Consider the following 20,441-nt stretch of genomic DNA (forward strand, 5'->3'; position numbering starts at 1 on the left):
TTTTCTCATTATCATATTCAATATCAATTCCAATGTAGCTTTTTACTTTATTTAAATCCTTCATTTTAAATTTATTATGTAATTGTTCCTTAATATCATTAATTACCTGAGTATCTTTTCAACATATCAACAAATAAAAGAATACATACAAATACATCATTTTCAGATTTTACATAAAGACAATAATCATATTTACTTCTACAAAATCCTAGACTCTCAATATACTCGTTAAAACACTCATACCAATCACTAGGGCTTTCTTTCAACCCATATATAGTGCTTTCTTTAATTTATACACTCTATTCGAATTATCATTATAGCCTTGTGGTTGTTTAACATAAACCTTAGACACAACATAACCATTTAAAAAGGCAGTCTCAACATCCATTTGATGAATATTTAAATTACACTGACAAGAATATGTATGACCAAGTAACAATTTTAAGGTTTGCATCTTAATGACAGGGGAGTAAGTATCCTCAATACTATCTTTTTGCTGGAAACCTCAAACCACTAATCTAGCTTTAAAAACATTACCTGGTTTTCTTTTGAATACCCACTTCACATCTAGAATTGCTTTATCCTCTGGTTTAGTCACTAGTGTCCAAGTGTTATTTTTAACAAGACTGTTCATTTCACTGTCCATTCCCTCTTTCCAATGTCCAACCTCACTGCATGTTGTCGCCTCCTCAAAGTTACTTGGACCTGTAGCATCACAAAAATTTGCACTAACACAGTAGTACCCGAATTCTTCATGAAATCGAACTGGTGGTTTGATTTGCCTTCTTGGTCTCATTCCACTTTTTGTTTCATCTTCATTTATCACACTGTCCTTGGAGTTATCATTACTTGATTCATATGACACTTCTTGAGGTTCATTCTTCTTATTTATATCATCATTCTCATCTTCATCATCACAACCTACACAGATTATGTCTTCTTCAATGATGTCAACATGCCTGGCAACTATTATTCTGTTATTCATCAAAACTCTATACCCAATTTCTGTTAAAAATATTTCATATGGTGTCTTCTTTACAACAGGATTTGTTAATGTTCTGTTTTTCAAATAAGCATCAGCTTTAATTACTTCAGGCCAGTAACGTCTGTCAACTTTTGCTTCGGCTAAAAGACATCTTGCCATATCCTTTATAATTCTGTTGTAACGCTCAGCAGTACCATTTAATTCATGTGCACAACATTATAATGGTATCCATAGCTCGCACACAGAGGAGAAACTTGGTGTTTCCAACATGGTAAATATAAATGTACCAAACTAACAAATCGAAACATTCCCTTCCCTGTTTTAGTACTCCAATCCCCATGGATGAACTCTCTGTAGCATTAAGTCATACAAAATCTAATAAATCTCCAGGCGAAGATGCAGTTCATGCTGAATTTCATATGAATTTAAGCATTAAAGCAATCCATACAACTATGAAGGTTTTCAATACTGTTTGGGATACTGCTTGTATCCCTTCAGAATGGTATAAATCAATAATAATCCAAAAAAGGAAAGGAGCATAATGACATAAAGAAATACAGACCAATTTCACTGTATTTTTGAGTATTTTATGCAAAATTTATGGAGAAGATAATTCAAAAAAGGCTAAACTGGTATGTCAAGAATTTTAAATTTGGCAAATAACAGGCTGGTTTCAGACAATACAGGTCAACTAGCCACCACATTACATTACTTAGCAAAACAATAAAGGATGCACTAGAAAAAAACGTATACCTTTTCTGCAATTTTTATTGACCTGAGATATGCTTATGAATTAGTTTGGATGGATATTCTATTCTTGAAGCTTTCAAATACTGGAGTTCACTCAAACATGTTTCATTGGTTCAAGAGTTCTCTTAGCCAGTGAATTTGTAAAGTTCATTATGAAAACTGTTTTTCACAATATAAAGTTCTTAGGACTGGCCTCCCACAGGGAGCTGTTGCCAATTTCCTTCTGTTTAACAGCCCACCAGCGGCCGAGCGGTAAAGTCGCTGAACACTGGTAGTTCGGTCCGAGGTTCGAATCCCGCGAACGGGCTGGCTGCATGGGCGTTTTCGTGGTTTTCCCCATGTGTAACGTGTATACGAGCCAGTTTCCCTTAGAAAGTCCTCCACGAAAGGCATCCCTCCCTTTAGGCAGATAGCCCTCGAGGCTTTGCCATAATCACAGACACACACACCTTCTGTTTAACATATACGTAAACAGTCTCATAACTGAAACTGGAAAAAAGTGTTAAATATTTACTGTATGTTGACGATTTAGCCTTCTGAATTCAGACTCCCAAACGTCACATAAAGGAACAATCAGAGTTAATTCTAAATCAGCCCTAAAGGTTTTAGAAGACTCATAATATAGAATTTACAGAAGACAGTGTCTCAAACATTTTTACTTACTTTGTAATTAAATCATTGGGAGTGCAGAGGGGTGGGAGACCCTTGGATCCCCCAGGGTGCTCTCCCTCAAAATTGGGGGTGGAAAATAGAATCTCTGGCAACCACTGTTCCATGTAATATGGACATGACAACAACAACATATCAGGGTTCATTGGTACAGGGAACCAATAGTTTTCAATACTGTGGTGTCATTTTCGACTGAAAATTGAGTTGGAAAGAGCATGTTGAACTGATTTTAGCATGCACTACAGGCTAACCTTAATGAAGAGAATTGCTGGATCTAAATGGTGATGTTCTAGAACCACTCTTGATTTGACATACAGCTTCTATATTCCACCTCTTATTACTTACTGTTGCGAGCCCCTCATGACAGCATCTAACTAAGTGATTGATATACTCAAAGGATTTCACAACCAAGCTCTCCAACTTATCACTGGTGTTATTAAAACCACCCCAGTTGATGCACATTTACTAGCTACACAACATATGTGCATTAAACCCATTATGGAGGAAACAGCACTAATCTTAAGGGGAAATGTTTAAGAGAACCAGATTGCTCTTCACTGAGGACTTTTGCTGTTTACCAATGAAGAGAAACCTTAAAATTCAGTATGCTTTTTTTTTTTTTTTTTTTTTCAGGCACTCTTTTCCATCAGAGATCAGCTAGACCTTAGACGGGAAGGCGAAAATTTTTAAACCACAATGTCCAACAGATAGAAAATATGTAGCCAAAATTAATCTGCTACACAAAATCCTCAAAAAAAAAAAAAAAAAAAAAAAAAAAAAAAAATGAACAAATGACCAAATTTTAAAATCTATGTCTTTAGAAACCATTAATATTATATTCTGACAGTGAATGGCTACATAGGCTACATGGCTCTGTGTTGGCTGATAGTATTAATGCAGGAGCTAGCATCTTTTGCAGATTTGTTTTCATTTTACATTTCATTTTACAATCTTGTTGGAAGGAATAAGACTGCTTTTGATGCTGAGGTTACAGCCATATGCATAGCCTTATCCCAACTCTGTTACCTTGAACATTTTTTAAAGGCTGTCATACTCTTTGATTCTAAAGCTGCTCTTCAAGCCACTTCTTTTGAATCTCAAACATCTGTTGATGGTTTTAAATGTCAGCAGTTACTAAAAAACTTATCTCAGGATGGCAAAGAAATTGTCATGCAATGGATAACATCACACTGCAGTCTTCATGGAAATGATAAAGCAGATTTGTTGGCAAAGAAAGGGTCCAATATTCTCCAAATAACTAACCACGTCCTTTTTACACTGACAAAAGGGTAATCAAAAATTACTACAGAGAAGGTTTTTGGAAAATTTTGTTACTAAAAGGAACAGTCATAAAGTATGAATTAACGGAATTTTTAGCATTCCTTTAGGGCCCAGAAAGAAATCTGTTGCTATCATTCATCTTGTTACTGGCCATGATAGTCTTTTAAAACATCTGCGTCGAATACGTCTCAACCCCAATTGGTAAACTGTGCAATCTTCATGAGGAACTGGATACCTCACATCCGAGTTGTTGCCCTAAACTTAATGCTGGATCACTCTGGGAAAGATATTGGGAGGTGAGACACAAGATAGATTTATAGATTATATTGTGGGCTCTTTTTTTTATCTCTCTTTCCTTATTGCTTGTTGGGTATGCAGCTGTCTTTGTAATCTGGCATTAGAAATATTTTTTAAAAATATTTCATACATAATGAGTAATGGGGTTTGCTACAAAAACACGTATCACAATTATAGCAGATATTAATTTTTTTAACCTACAAACAAATACATCTTAGCAATTATACCTGTAATGATTCTTTTAGTCATGGTTATGTAATATATAAGTTGCAAAAGCTATTATAACTTTTCAACCTAGAATTTCTTGGTCATTTAAAAATGAAGGACATGAAATTTACAATTACAAATTTCTATTTCTTTGACTATTGAATTAATATAAAAGTAGTAGTAACACAACAACCTTGAGTTTAGCGTAGATTTATGTTAAGATCTCGATCGACTGAGATAATCACATAAACCCAAACTCAAAATTGTTGTGTTACTAATTTGTTTCATTTGGCATCTTTCTCTTCTGTTTTTATTGAATTAATATAAGCATAAAAGGCAACTGCTTTTTAATCATAAAAACAACTGCTTTTTTATATCTTGCACTACCTTAAAAATTTTAATTTCCTAAAAATGGCATCTAATGAATTCTGAATAAGCACCTGAAACTTCAATTCTTTTTTATCTCTATAATGACATGGATATATTCAAGATTAAAAAGTAACTCAGCAGTAACTAACTTATTTAATTTACATTTTTGGTATCATAAAAAAACTGCAATTTTGTATTTCTGAAAATATTTAAAAAATAACAGAAACCATTTTTAAAAAAAGTGAAATTTATTATCTGTAATTAGCACCTCTGCCATCTAACAATGCATTTTAGTTCAATGCTTTAAATATTTTTAGGCCCAATATGCCTTCATTTGTGTGCTTTAAACATTAATTAATGTACACCTTGCAAAAAAGGGGGGGCAATTCTGTATCTCCTGTTCTATTAGATCGATTGTCAAAGTTTAATTTGCGCTTTCTATGTCTCAAAAGTGTGACTTAGGATATATATTAGATTAATAGCATTGTTCTAACATAAATATTTTGACACAAAACCGGACTTTTTCTGAAATAACATGACAATTTATTTCCCTATTTTGATTCTATGACATAAATTATGCTGAAGTGCCAAGTTTTGTAAAAAAAGCATGAGTAGTTTTTAAAAAATTAGCTCTCAAAATTTTAGCTCCTCAATGTTAATTGAATTTGGTACATACTTATTAATATCTTTTTTTTTCACATTTCGAAATCCAGGTTCATTCCAAATAAAATTTGCCCATTTTTTATGATTTATTTTTAAAATTTGCATTTTTAAAGAAATTTTACAAATTTTTCAAAAAAATTTTGAATTATAATCCATAAAATCATCCTCTTAAAGTAGATGCATTTCTAAGCATACCAGTAAAAAGATAAAGAGTTTTTTATTCAAAATTTCTTAAGATATATTTGAATTTACATATTGGCACATTTTGGAATTTAGCATATTTGTTATAAACGATAATAACACCAATGGTTTATGTCCTTTGTTTTTAAAATTATTTGAAAGAATGAATGGTGACCGTTTTCTCACTCGTGTACAATGAAAAACAGTAAAGGAAAATATGTTGCTATACTTTTAAGAAGTTAGCCAAGTGAATTATTCTTAGTGAAAACTGGAAAAAAAAAATGTGCCAGGATAAATTTTTAAATTTCTCCATAAATTTCTCATCAAAAATTACAAAATTCAATACCTAGGCATAATCTGAATCGTAGAATCGAAATATGGAAAAAAATTGGTATGTTATTTCAGAAAAAGTCCGATTTTGTGTCAAAATACCTATGTTAGAATAATGGCATATATCCTTAGTAGCGCTTTCGAGACACGGAAAACGCAAGTTAAATTTCGACAATCAGTGCAGTAGAACGCTTTAGCGCACATAAAACTTCTACTTACAATGAACAACTACCACGTGCGAATAAAGTGCGATTTAAAGAGACGTCATAAATCACGCCATTCGGAAACATTTAGTTCCCCATTTGTTTATATAATCAAAAACACGTGTATGTGAGTCATGCTCCTCTCATGTCGAGTAGAAGGTGTAATGTACATGTATCTGAAACCATATGGACATACAGTGCCATCTTGTGGCAGAAATTATAGTTTCTAAAACGTTCTAGGACACTGGCACAAATACGTGACAGTCGGTAGTAAACGGGAAAATGCTCTGGCACGCCTGCGTGTCGGCCGGGAGGTGAGTGTGTTCGTTGCTGGCACATAGACGTGACAGTCGGCGCGAAGGGGTTAATGAATAATTCAATGCAATGCAAAAGCAACAAATATCAAGAAATTTCAGTGCATATATCAGCATATAACATTTACTGGATTTTCATTCTAGCATTTTTGCAAGGGTAACTTCATTGGAGGAAAAAAAATCTTGGAAAAGAGATGATGAGATAAGAATGATTGTGAAACTATGTTCTGAGGATTAGATTTATTAAACTTACTTTTGGCTTATAATATTTTTAATTATAGTAGTAGATTTAAAAGAACACGATTACATATTAAACTAACGAACAACTATTTACAGAAAGTTCTTAAAATGGAAAAATAAAATCAGTTTTAAAATAAGAGACTAAACTTATTTAAAATTTAAAGTAAAATAACAATGGTATTATTTAATATCCAGTAAAATGTCTAAAGTTCTCGCATTCACATTTCACAGGAGGAAAACTATGAAAATTTTCATGTAGCCAATCCATTCACCAGAACTGGAACCCAGTTTTTCATGGATAGGTATGTAGTTAGCAAAGGACTCCCATTTTTTTAAAGAAATTTTTAAAAGTCCTATATACGGCATGAAGAAAATCATGAAAATAACATATAATCGAATTAAAATATGATTCAAAATTAAAATAAATTTCAATGACTTGATTGCCTAGTTGGCAATGGATCCCTGGACCAATATCATTTGGTCAGAGCTACAGAAAAGAAATGACACCGAAAAACTTTCCTACCACTAAAGGAAGAATATGCTTATTAAATCAAAACTGATAATACAGAAATAGACCAGAAGTTGCTACAGATATTCTATTAATTCTGCTACAGTGAAAGAAAAATATTTCAAATAATTATAATAATTTTACAATTACTAATAAAAAAATTATGTGATGACAATTAATGAATATTCCAAAAATCTGAAATTCTTATTTTAGAAGGGAAATGATAATATGAACTCCACTTAACAAATAATATTACAATAATACTACAATTTATGAAATTTACAAAATCTGATTAGGCAGCATGATTTTGTCAAATAAATTTTAATAACAATTCAATCAATACCAAAATATTTAAAATTCAAAAACACCCTAAAATGAAAAATGTGATAATAAATAAATATAAAAATAAACACAGTACAGATATTAAAATGTTATAATAAATCCTTTGTTTATGCTTATCTTAATTTAAATGTAAAAGCAGTATTTTTTTTTAAGCAGAAATACAAAAACATGGCTATTAAAAATGGTAAATATTCTGTTAGAGATTTTAAAATTTAAATTGTAAACATGGTATGTTACAACAAAGAAAATATTTAAAAAAACTAGTTCCATACTTGATGTTCATGTATGAGTTCAAAAGGAAAAAGACGTTCACAAAATTCACAAGGTATTTCATCAGTTTCTGAAATATAGTAAACAACAGATATAAGCATGAGGAAAATGCACAGAATTTCAGTCAACAGATTTAAAGAACAGAAGCATTAATAGATAATATCCAGGGTATTTACAGCCTGGATATTTTTGTGATGTATTTAAGAAAGTATACATATGTGCATTTTGAAACATGTTCCATAAGGCAATATATTAAAAGTATATAAATACAGTTATAAAGCACAAACGGCCTTTTCAGTATAAATGATTTTTATCACATATTACACATACTAGCACAGCTCAGAAAAAGGTAAACATATATGTCAATAACAGAAAAACTGCTGATGCAGTGCACCAATATTTGCATTTTTTTTTTTTTTTTTTTTTTTTTTTTTTTTAAAGTAAGTTAAAGCCATATACTTATGAAAACAGTTTCCCATGTTTAAAAACAAGATATATAATCATCTCTGGTGATTACTGTAGTGGAGATTCTTCAATCCTTGATCTTGTTGAACTATATTATCAAATCATTAGGTATCAGGTAACCAAAATTTTTTAATTATTTAAAAATGAGTTTTACTTTTCTACATTTTAATAATCATGAATACTGAAAAGTTTTTATTTACTATTTATAGTTTGACAGTTAACTGAGTCCTCAAAAAAAATTAAATGCAACCATTAACAAAAATACTCCTTCTGATGATGCATTACAGCACTGCTAAAATCCTAAAACTGTTATTTTTTATTACTTGAAATGTTTCAGTCTAACTCTCATTTAAGTTTTGGACTTGAACAGCAGAACTTTGAACAAGAAATTACGTTTGTTTATAGAATTAAAGAGAAAGTATTAGCACATAAAACAAAGCAACTTAAACAACTTACATTGAAAGAAATGTTTAATAAAGTAAACAAATAAATATTAAGCTTTTTTTTTTTTTTTTTTGTAAATTTTGATACCCTTTTTTGATCATAATTTCTCTTTATTTCATAAATTACAGTTTTATATTTTTAATTTGATAATTTCTGCAAGCCATCTTACCAGATTTAAATTGATGATCTATAATCCGGAAAAATTGAATCGCCGAAGTCCCGATGCGTCCGGATTAAAGACTTTGTACTGTATTATAATTGAATAAATGGAACATATATTCCACATATTTAATTAACTAATACTATGCATCCTATCAAAGTGTTGAATGCAGTCATAATATAGATTTATAATTATATATATTAAAGAATTCAGTTAATCTTTGGATTATGGTAACTTGGCGAAAATTTGGCGACCAACCCTGCTACAGCAACCTGCTAGTTTTTGTTTGGATGCCATTTTGTTTTCACGAAGTAAAGAATTTTTTTTTTTCCCAACAATCTGCTAGCCGAATTACGCTTATGCTAGAACTTTTATGGAACAAAAGTGCTTAATCATGATGAAGATTAGATGCGAAATTGGGAGAAAGTGCAGAACCGCAAACTGCTTGTCGCATTTTTAAGAATTGCACATACACGGTAACCATGTATACGTCAACCTATTTTCACTTAAAAAAACATCCCAGAATTGCACAAAAATGGCATTGCGCACACTCTTGACTTTATCCATGTACACTGCTCAAGTCCTAACTAGTAACCTTTATCGCCTTACCAAAATGTCGCCAAACTACCTGTTACCATATTCCAAAGATTAGCCAAGAATTCTATAGAAGACTTCCAAATTCTTTTAAAATATAATTTTTATTTAAAAAAAAAGAAAAACTTTTATTTCTATATTTTCACTCTCTAATACATATATTTCTCCCTCATGAAAATTACTTAATCATGACTTACCCCCCAACACATCATCATAATCATTCAGATCAGAATAGATTGCCATTGCCAAAACAGCTCAGCTATAAGCAAATAAAAAATACTTTAAACAAGTTTCTGATGTGAAATGTAACATAACAAGATAAAATTATTATAAACATAAATATAGATAATATAAATATTATTATTATTATTAAATATTATTATAACATAATATAATAAGAATAAATCTAAGAAAGAAGGTAAAAATAAATTTCAGGCTACCCCTTGGTGAAAGTTGGCAATTTTTTGGCATCATTCCTGTTTATGTCCAACGCCCTCCCCAGTAAAATGGTGTCCAAAACAAAATTAAAAGAAAAAAATATATAATCTCAAACTGCAATTTAAATCAAACAAGGGAATAACATAAGAACTGAAATAAATGTTAATGTAATCTACACAATACAAAAAGGAAATACCGACTTATTTAAAAATTTCTGTTTCTTTGATATGTGAGACACACAGAATTCCAAAAACCATTTAAAATTATCTAAACTAAAATCTGTATACTGCTGTCACCACATAAATTCACAAAAGTAAAAGTGAAAAATATTCTCTGTACTGGCGGACTGTCGATGGCATTTCTTTCGAAAATCCCTTTTTATTACACCCCACATACCATCCATAGTATTGATATGAGCTCCAGTTTCCAAATCCTCAAATCTCACTGCATGATTTACCGAGAGATGAATGAAGTCATTTAAATCTTCATTTACACACCAGTCAATAGATATTTTATTTCCCAGTCGTTTAAAATTGTACAGAAACTTCAGCTTAATTATACCACCAGCAAGCATTTTAAGACATAAAGCAAAAAATAAGCAATTCTAATCAACATCCAGCATATAAATAAGCCCTTACAAATATTTTCCCATCAGTCAAATTCACCACAATCACGCAACCAATCACGTCATAATAGGGTTTGCATAATGTTCTGCTCAGGTTATTATAAATGAAACAACTTGGGATCCCCAAAGGGTACCCTAAAATATAGACTAACCAAAAAGAACTATAAATATAAAGTAAAATTAAATTCAAATACAAAAATTAAAATACATTTTATTACAAAATATAAATACAAAAGATAAGTTTTCCTTGCTTAGTATCCCTTTATAAGACAAGTTTCAATATCATTCATTTTATTTGCTGCAAAGACATGTACACTGCACCCCCCAAAAAAGGGGGACAGTTCTATTATCTCCTGTTCTACTGGGCTGATTGAAAAATTCAAATTGTGTTTTTCATTTTTCGAAAGCGCGACTTAGAATATATATTATATTTACACACAGAATTGTTCTAATATAGGTATTTTGTCAGAAAATTTGACTTCTAAAATGACATGCTAATTTTTTTCAATATTTTGATTCTATGACTCAAATTATGCCTAAACATAAAATTTTGTTAAATTTAGTGCGAAATTTATAGAGAAATTCAAAATACTTTGCCACATTTTTTTTTCAGTTTGGGCAAAGAATAATTTACTTGGCAAACTTCTTAATTTATACAGTCAAAAGTCTTTAATCCAGACGCTCCGGGACTTCGGCAATTCCAGATTATCGATCATCAGTTAAAATCTGGTAAGATGGCATGCAGAAATTATAAAATTAAAAATATGAAACCGTAATTTATGAAATAAAGAACAATTATGATCTAAAGGGTATCAAAATTTACAAAAAAAAAAAAAAAAAAAAAAAAAAAAAAGATTGATATTTATTTGTTTACTTTATTAAACATTTCTTTCAATGTAAGTTGTTTAAGTTGCTTCGTTTTATGTGATAATACTTTCTGTTTAATTCTATAAACAGACATAATTTCTTGTTCAGTTACAAAGTTCCGCTGTTCAAGTCCTATAATTGCTGTGTTGAGAATACCGACTAATTTGTCAATCGAAATTTTCATTTTCAATAACTTCTGTGTCACTTTCTTCACTATCGGAAGCGAATTATAATGACGAGGAATTTGATTTAAATCATATCAAAGACGGAGTACATTTAGATGAAATACTACATTTAGTACGGAATTATAAGCCAAATAAAATAAAAACATCTGCTCTGAAGATAAGGATAGTGCTGACAGATCAACTTCCAGTTCATTGCGCGCTACGACGTTCCCCTCCCCCACGCAGAGCAGTGTGAAATTGATAAACAGATTTTGGAATGGTTAGAGAAACAAAGGATATGCCTTTATCCATTTTTTGCAGCAATTCTACTTTTTGTTTGATGGACATCGAAACATACTTTCGCTTTGTAGATTCTTTGGCAGCTTCAGCACTGGAAATTCCATTTGACATAATCGAAAGTTCAAGCTTACTTTTATAAAATTGCTCCAACAGTCTGCAAAAAATAATAAGCCGGATCCAATTCGAAGATTAAGGATCAACGCAATCTGTAACATTAACTGAAATAGATAATTAGTTAATTTTAGCTTAGCTTATACCGTCCGTTATACAATAAACGCATTATGCACATGTGCACACGCATGCGTAAGGGTTTTACGCGCATGTGTAAATGCCTATGCGCATGCGTGAACGCATTATGCGTTGACGCATGAGCAGAAAATTTGTAGCTTTGATTATAGATCATTCCAGATTATATATATTATTTAGGTCCGGATTATAGATCATTCCAGATTATAGGTGCCCGGATTAACGACTTTTGACTGTAGTAAGCTATTTTCGTTTCATCTTTTTCATTGTAAACAACCGGAAAAAATTCATCCTTCATTATTTAAATAATTTTAACAATGCGCATAAACCACATTTGGCATTATTATTGCTTATAAAAAATATGTCAAATTTCGAAATATGCCAATATGTAAATTCACATATATCCTAGGAAATTTTGAATAAAAAACAAATTTTTTGCAATGCCTAGAAATACATCTACTTAGATGATGGTAAAAATTTTACAGGTTACAATTCAAAAATTTTTTTTGAAAAATTTATAAAAATTATTTAAAAATACAAATTTTAAAAATAAATCATAAAATATGTCGAATTGTATTTGGAATGCATCTAAATTTCGAATTCTGGAAGAAGGAATCGAGTAAGTGTAATAAAAAAAGAGATATTAGTCAATATATATAAAACTCAATTAACACTGAGAAGCTAAAATTTTAAGAGGTAATTTATTAATTGGCAGGTTGGCATAATTTTAGTCATAGAATCGAAATACGAAAAAAAAAATGGCATGTCATTTCAGAGAAAGTCCGATTTTGTGTCAAAATACCTATATTAGAACAATGCTATATATAAATTTAATTAATATCTTAAGTCATGCTTTTGAGACATGAAAAAAGGAAGTTGACTTTCATGGATCGGACCAGTAGAACGGGAAATATAGAGCTGGTCTTTTTTTTTTTTTTTTTTTTTTTTTTTTTGCGCAGTGTACATAGATCTGCTACAGTTATGCATAGGAGTAATCTTCTGAAATAATATTTATAGTTTATATTTTGAACGTTTTCTCTGTTAGAACAGTCTGAAGTATTTTCCCTCATACCTCAAATGCATAGTTACACAAGTTATATACATAAAGAGAAAACTTCGAACCTTAACATTAATTTTTTACCTTAACAATCATGAAACCATGATCCATATGAAACCAGTTTTTACCATAACAATCATGAAACCATTATTTACATAACGATCATGAAACTATTACACATAATATTGAAAATTTAGCATACTAAAAAAATAAAGGCAAAAAATTATAAAACATAAACTTATAATGTTACTCAGAATTAAAATTAGAAAAGGCTTTAAATTTTTTTTTTTTTTTTTTGAAATGCTATATTTCCTCAAAGGTAAGGCAATTTCAGTAACAATACAACAAATGAAAAGGGTACTTTTCCGTTTCGCCGGCGCAAATCTCGCCAAGCAGACTTTATTGACGACAACATACAGTATACACATAAAAAATATTAAAAAAATGTTAGTTCTAAGAATTCTTTTTTTGAAGGCATAAACATTTTAATATCGCTTAAAATTTTATAAAAAAACCAATAAATAAAGACAATAAATTTGTAAAAAGACATTAATTTAAGAATTTACTATGCTTTCATGGTTCAACATCCTGTTTCGCTGGTTCATATCACGTGACCCCAAGCGATCTCATCTCATGTAAACTACTCTACAAAAATCAAATGCTCTCAGTAATTATCTACATTAATTTCAAGTTAAATCTTAATTTGGAACACAAGTTTAAATGCAAGAAATACTTCAATTCGTACGAATAGCTTACTCAGAAATTATGTAAAACTGCAGTGCTTTACTTCGCTAATGCATTCTCGTTAGAACTGATGAATATAACCCTTGACTTTACCTTTTCTATATTTTCGGCTTCGGGTAAGCGCTGTGATTGCATCCTAATTGATTTAATTACCGAAAATGGCCTTAGACATAAAACTGAACTATCTGAATGAGGCGTAAAAGGTTACCAGCGAGAATATTCCATTTGTCATCAGTTGTACCATTATTGGCGACTTTATCGCTTGCGCCGGCAAAACGGAAAAGTACCATGAAAAGCAGTCAAGGATAAACTACAGGTAACTACAACAATATTACTTCTTTAAAAGAAACCTATATTTTGACAGGAATACATAGTTATATTGACATTAAATGCAAGCTCCAACAAGGGTTCTGGTGAATCTTCGGATTATGGTCACTTTGTGATTTTTTTGCGAAACTTTGGCAACCAATCCTGCTACAGCAACCTGGTAGCTTTTTTTTTTTTTTTTTTTTTTTTTGGACGCCATTTTGTTTTCACGAAGGTTTTTATTTTTTTTTTTTTTAATCAACATTTTTTTTTCAACAATCTGCTAGCCGAATTACGCTTATGCTAGAACTTTTATCGAACAAAAGTGCTTAATCAGGACGAAGATTAGGTGCGAAATTGGGAGAAAGTGTAGAATCGCGCACTGCTTGCAGCATTTTTAAGAATTGCATATACACGGTATCCATGTGCACGTCGACCTATTTTCACTTAAAAAAACATTCCAGAATTGCACAAAAATGGCATTGCGCACACTCTTGCATTTATCCATGTACACATCGACCTATTTTCACTTAAAAAGTCAAGGAAAATTGACAAAAATCCAATTCATCTAACTCTTGTAAAAAGTGCCAAACAATTAGGTGGACGATTCTGCACTTTAGCAGCGAAATTGTTTCTAAGTGCTTATTAGCTAAAATCCCGATTGATATTTTCCGGAAAATGTCACATTACATGTCTCATGATCTCTCGTTTCTCTCAGACAAAATAATCTGTGATTTGAACTGTGTATTGCTAAAGTCCTAGCTAGTAACCTTTATCGCCTTACCACAATGTCACCAAACTACCTGTTACCATATTCCAAAGATTAGCCGGGGTTCTCAACCAGGGGGGGAAGCCGTCAGCCTTTTATGTAGCTGTTAAGTGCTTACTTTTAGTTTATGAATATAAAAAACTATTTTTATTCAAGTTTTGGTATTTACAACACTTTCTTTCCTTTAATAATATTTTTTGTTTATTTTTTATTATTCAATTTATAAAATATGATAAAAATAATCTAAATCTAAATAGATATATATGTTACCAGCAATGTATAAAAAGCCAGCACTCTATACAACACCCAGCCCTTTTTTAGAATAACGAAAACTGGTCTACAAAGTATGAAATAATTAACATTTCATACATTTTGTAGGCATTCTATAATGACAAACAGCAAAGTATGAAATGCATCTCTGATTCGTTTCAAATATCCATATATTTAATGCATTCATACATAATCCATACAGTCATAAAAATAAAATTAATAGGAAATATGTCCTCTTCTAGCACTCTATAACGCACTTAAGCATGGACTCTACTAACCTGTGCATATAATTTTTACTTTTTTTTTAATCAAACTTTTACATCATTTTGTAATCATGGGCTTTTTTGTCATACAATCCATTTCGCTAAGATGTTCACTGAGAATGTAAAACAAGTTTTCATCTGTATTTAAGTATGGTGAATTTCCAGGCCAATCTAGCACAATTTTATTTTCCAACATGAACCTTTAGACAGATTTTGAATTGTGGAATGGAAATGTGGTATACTGAAATGTTCCTGTAAAGGTTTTCGCAAATGGCACAATCCCATGTTTTAAAATTTCTACATACTTCAATGAATTTATCTTTCCGTCCAGGAGCGTAGCTAGAGGGGGACAAGAGGGGGCATCTGTCCCCTGGCGCAGAATCCAAGGGGTGCCAAACTGATGTTACGATATTTTAAAATTAAATGTTTTCCATCCTTGACAAGCAGTAGGGGGCACGAAATCTTCATTAGTCCCTGAGCGCTGAAAACCCTAGCTACGACCTTGTTTCCGTCAATAAGAACTAGATTTCCAGTGCCATCTGCAGTTAAAAAAAAAAAAAAAAAAATCTGTAATTGAGGGTACGTTAGCGTCTGTCAGATATGCTGAGGTCTTATTGAGTAACCTTTGCTTTGTCTAACAATGCCAGATGTGTAACCATGAACATATAAATTAAGTCTCAATGCTGAAAATTGAAAATTACATTTTTTCAGTGATGTGTGCTCCAAGATTTGCATTTTTTTGGGGAGTTACAACAATCGCTTTGCTTCATTTGATGTCAAAAGCTGATTCTTTCTTGCCTTTTAAACAGCAGTGAGAATGCTATGCTGCATATCTGAACAATGAATATCAATGGCAACAGATCTCTATTACGGTTTTTTGCTAGTTTCTATTACATTAACAATGCTATTTCAGAGTAAGAACTGATCAGATTTGGGAGTTTTCCTTTTCCTCCAACATTCGCTATCCACTTTTATTATGTCTCTTCAGAATTCGAGAAATGCTTAATTTTTTAACACCAGCCACAGAAGCAATATTTGTTACAGTCATGGATGTGAGACTCTTAAGTACGATAATCTGCTTTCTTTCTAGGCATTATATCCATTTTTAGTATACTAAAGTGCACAAATGTAAATTACACTTAAAAATGATGCAAAATAAAGGTACTCTTCTGTTATCTGGACCGGATTCAGAAATGCAGGTATGTATGCATGCATGCATGTATGGGTGCATGTGTTCATGTATGTATGGATGGATGCGTGTGTGTCTACACACACACATATATGCACATATATACATACACACATGGTATACTTTTCTCAATCTGTTCCCCATTCCAGAAAAGTACCAAAAGAACTTCCTTTTCTGACAGAAACAAGCTTAAAGTGGTGAAATAATCCAAATTATTATTTAAACCAGTTGTAAGTGGTCAAAAGAGACATCCAGATCCAGATGACACAAGGCAGATAAAATCCTTTAAGGGAACTTCTTTGCCAGCTGACAACCAAATTAAAATTTTGTGTGAAAATCGAGCTGATCTTTAGAATATGGTAACTGGTAGTTTGGCGACATTTTGGAGGCGATAAAGGTTACTACCTGGGACTTAGGTAATAATGCGAGCAGTACTCAGTTCCGATTACGCATTATTTTGTGTGAGGGAAATGAGAGATCATGGGATATGTCATGTGATATTACTGGACGAATTACGGTTCTTTAATCGGAAAAGGGGGAAATCGGGAAAAAATCTGGAAATTTTGTATTTGGCTTTATTCTATGTTGTGTGAAACAGTGTTCGTTAATTTTTGGATCCCATGGCACTAACTAAAGTGAATTCGAAATGGGTATTTAGTGGGATTGAAAGGGGTAGTAATAAGTGTTTCTTTAAGGTTGTGCGAGATAGAAGTAAAGATGTTTTATTAAGTTATTTATTTTACCTGGTACCTTGCTGTGAACTATAAGTATGATTTTAAAGATCCTGAAACAGAAATAACAAAAGTTTATCGGACACGTAATCAAGATTCTGAAGAAGATTAGGTAAGTTAGTATTTTTAATTATTTGAGGATATTATTTTTATGCATTGTTCTAAATGTAAGGTGGAAGTAAAGTAATTTGCGTAAACGTGCATGGAAATAATTTAAATATTTGACACTTAAGTATTTGTAATGTTTGCGGAATGAATTCATTGGTGACGTTTGTTTATAATATAATAGATAATTGAGAGGTAAAAGTTTTTGGATATTTTATTTATTTTATACGTGGAAATATTCATATTTGGAAAGGGTATACACTTTTTTGCGATCAGGTAATTTCATATATGTTCTTTTTACGGGGTTTAAAGATTCAAAAAATTGTCATGTATTTTCGTGAAATTTTTCTAATTTATGAGAAAAAAGCAGTGTACATGGATATAGTGAACAGTGTGCGCAATGCCATTTTTGTGTAATTCTGGGATGTTTCTTTAAGTAAAAATAAGTTGACGTGTACATGGTTTATGTGTATGTGTTATTTTGAAAAACGCGTAAGGAGTATGGTATTGTGCACTTTTTCCCAATTTTGCAGTGAATATTTGTCATGATGAAGCAGTTTTGTTGGATAAAATTTCTAGCATAAGTGTAATTCGGCTAGTAGATTGTTGGAAGAAGTGTTCAGTAGATAAAAAGAAAAGAAACGTCTTTACTTCGTGAAGACAAAATGGCAGCGGGGAAAAAAAATAGAGGGTTGCTGTAGGAGAGTTGGTCGCCAAATGTTCGCCAAAAAATCGCCAAGTTACCATAATGTAAAGATCAACCGAAAATCGATTTTTCTCATTAATTTGCACATAACAGTAAATCTAATTTAAGTTTTACAATCAGAAAGGAACTTAAGGAATATATTTAAAAATAAAACTTTCGACAGAACTCAAGGAAACAGATACACATAAAATAATAATAGATAGACATAAATAACACTTAGTTAGTTATGAAATAAAAACAAATTATTCGTAAAAGTGAAAAATAATTCATTACGGAAATACAGGCCACTAGTTACCTGTCTAATAACATACATTTAATTTTTTAATATTAAACGCATGAGAATATTATTGAAAGTAATCTTGCAGAGGGCAACTATGTAGCTCTTCAATAAACATTTTCGAGGGTGATATTTGAAAATGTGGCTTAAGGAAAGATTCTCATTGCTTCACTAAAAACTGCAACTACAGGAATCTTTCGACTGCAAATTACTTTGTATAATTTAGATTGGATTAATGTCCATTCCATCGACTATTCCTGATATTAGGTGAAAAATTATTGAGATAATTTTAACTGCACAATTCTTTAACTACTTGTTAAACTAAACATTTTAACATACACGAAAATTAGGAATCAGGGGATATGCTTCATGATTTATCTACAAACTATTCATATTAAACATGTCATATTCATACATCAAATACGCATTTAACATAACTATTTAGATGTCACCAGGAAAATTAAACAATAAGTAACATATCACATTCTTACCTCTTTCTCAGATTCAAAAAGGAAACCGAAACTTTTAACGATTACGATTTAAAAATCTTTCAGTTTAGTGCATATAAGTATATTTGAAAATAAATATATCATTATTATTAAAAATAAAATTCGAATTAATTATAAAGTTTAACCTTCATTTTTATATAATTTTGTGTAAAAACCATGCTTTTGTATAATTGATTATTCAATAAGATTTAGTAAAAGGATTAATTTTTTAGTGCTTGCATTTTACCCGCGGCCGGACCACTAAACGTGCGACTGGTTGCGCAGAGACATTTATTATGACATCTGCGCATACCAACCAGTCGTACAATTACCTTTGTTTATATTTACATTGCTTACGGGCGTGATTCTCAATCTTTTCGAAATCGGGGATCAAGGCAGTTCAAAGCACCAACCTAAGGCTCCTCTAGAGAAGCCTTACACTAATCCCAATTGCTTGTATATGATAATTCGATAAATTTCCATTTTCAAATAACAGTGGTTATTATTATCTGTTGATATTCCGAAAGTAAAAGGCGAAGTCTGATATTTCTTGGGGGAAGTCTTATCTGACTAAGCTGTTGGAACGAGACCGCTTCCGACCTAATGCAACCTCGAGGGTGCCAAACAGGATTAATACCGCCCCGCTCTTGAATCAATCTCCATGTTGCGACCCCACAGAGCAAGGGCAGACAAGACAGTACTAGTACGGTCCCTGCCGAGCCTTACTCTGTCCTGAGAGCCTCAGGTCTTCTGTGAAGTCTGTTATTATGTTCCCGTGGTTGAGACTGCCTAGGTAGAGATCCTAACCAGTGGGAGTCTTATTTGACTATCGTGGGAACAAAGGATTTAATGTATTGAGCTCCTTATACTTGCTGAAAGATATACACTATTAAACTTAATTCACTCGTCAGTTAAAAAAATTGCAATACGTTTGGCTGCAGTCTCCAAAAGAAAAGAAATTCTCACCTGACAAAATAAAAGTATGGTCTCTCTTTACAAAACATGCAATAAAAAATTAATAACTTCTTTAATAGTTCGGAATTAAAAGAATTTAAATCCATCCACCAAATCAAAACGATGTCACAGTACCAGCAAGAACACAGTTTTTATTTCCAGGATCCATTGCTGAAATTATAAGTTTCTGGTACGGTTTAATGGAATATCCCAAGAACTGTAACAACCTGAAAGAAGTACTGATAGACACGGCACTCGTTAACCTGTCAAAGACCGTTATTCTGGAGAGAGTTGCCAGTGTCTGTGATAAAGCGAAAATCATTCGGAAATGCGTTATACAAAACAATCTCTGCATCTTCGGAGGGCCTTACATCGGAATCATTGCAAAATACACACTTAAGCGATGAGGAGGGAAGTGCTGCAGACGCTTCTACGTGTCATTCAAGAATTCCGATATGTTTTCTTCTCATCTTCTAACATAGGTCGAAGGACTCTGCCACAGCATAGAATTGATACGAGAGATCATGAACCAATCAAACCACATCCAAGATGTTTCCCGGTTGCTAAACGGGAAGAAGTAAGAAAACTAGTAAAGGGCATGCAAGAAAGCGACATCAGAGACTTCAGTAAGTCCTTGGGCTGTCCAATCGTTCTGGTCAGAAAGAAAGCCG

At 31.8% G+C, this 20,441-nt stretch overlaps 1 protein-coding gene across 1 annotated transcript in view; it reads right to left on the bottom strand.

Annotated features, from left to right (window-relative positions):
- The window catches only part of LOC118183454 (uncharacterized), a 43,565-nt gene extending 24,682 nt beyond the window's left edge, over window positions 1-18,883 (bottom strand). Inside the window, exons 1-3 of the mRNA XM_035352998.2 lie at window positions 18,820-18,883; window positions 9,469-9,530; window positions 7,611-7,678 (exon numbers count right to left, since the gene is read on the bottom strand). Coding sequence (XP_035208889.1) covers window positions 7,611-7,678; window positions 9,469-9,514 — 114 coding nt within the window. The 5' untranslated portion in view covers window positions 9,515-9,530; window positions 18,820-18,883. The remainder of the gene's footprint in view (window positions 1-7,610; window positions 7,679-9,468; window positions 9,531-18,819) is intronic.
- Between the last annotated feature and the right edge of the window lie 1,558 nt (window positions 18,884-20,441).

This window comes from Stegodyphus dumicola, chromosome 2 (assembly GCF_044657685.1).
Source record: "Stegodyphus dumicola isolate Sdum_Otavi_A_Nest chromosome 2, ASM4465768v1".
NCBI classification, from domain to species: Eukaryota; Metazoa; Arthropoda; class Arachnida; order Araneae; family Eresidae; genus Stegodyphus; species Stegodyphus dumicola.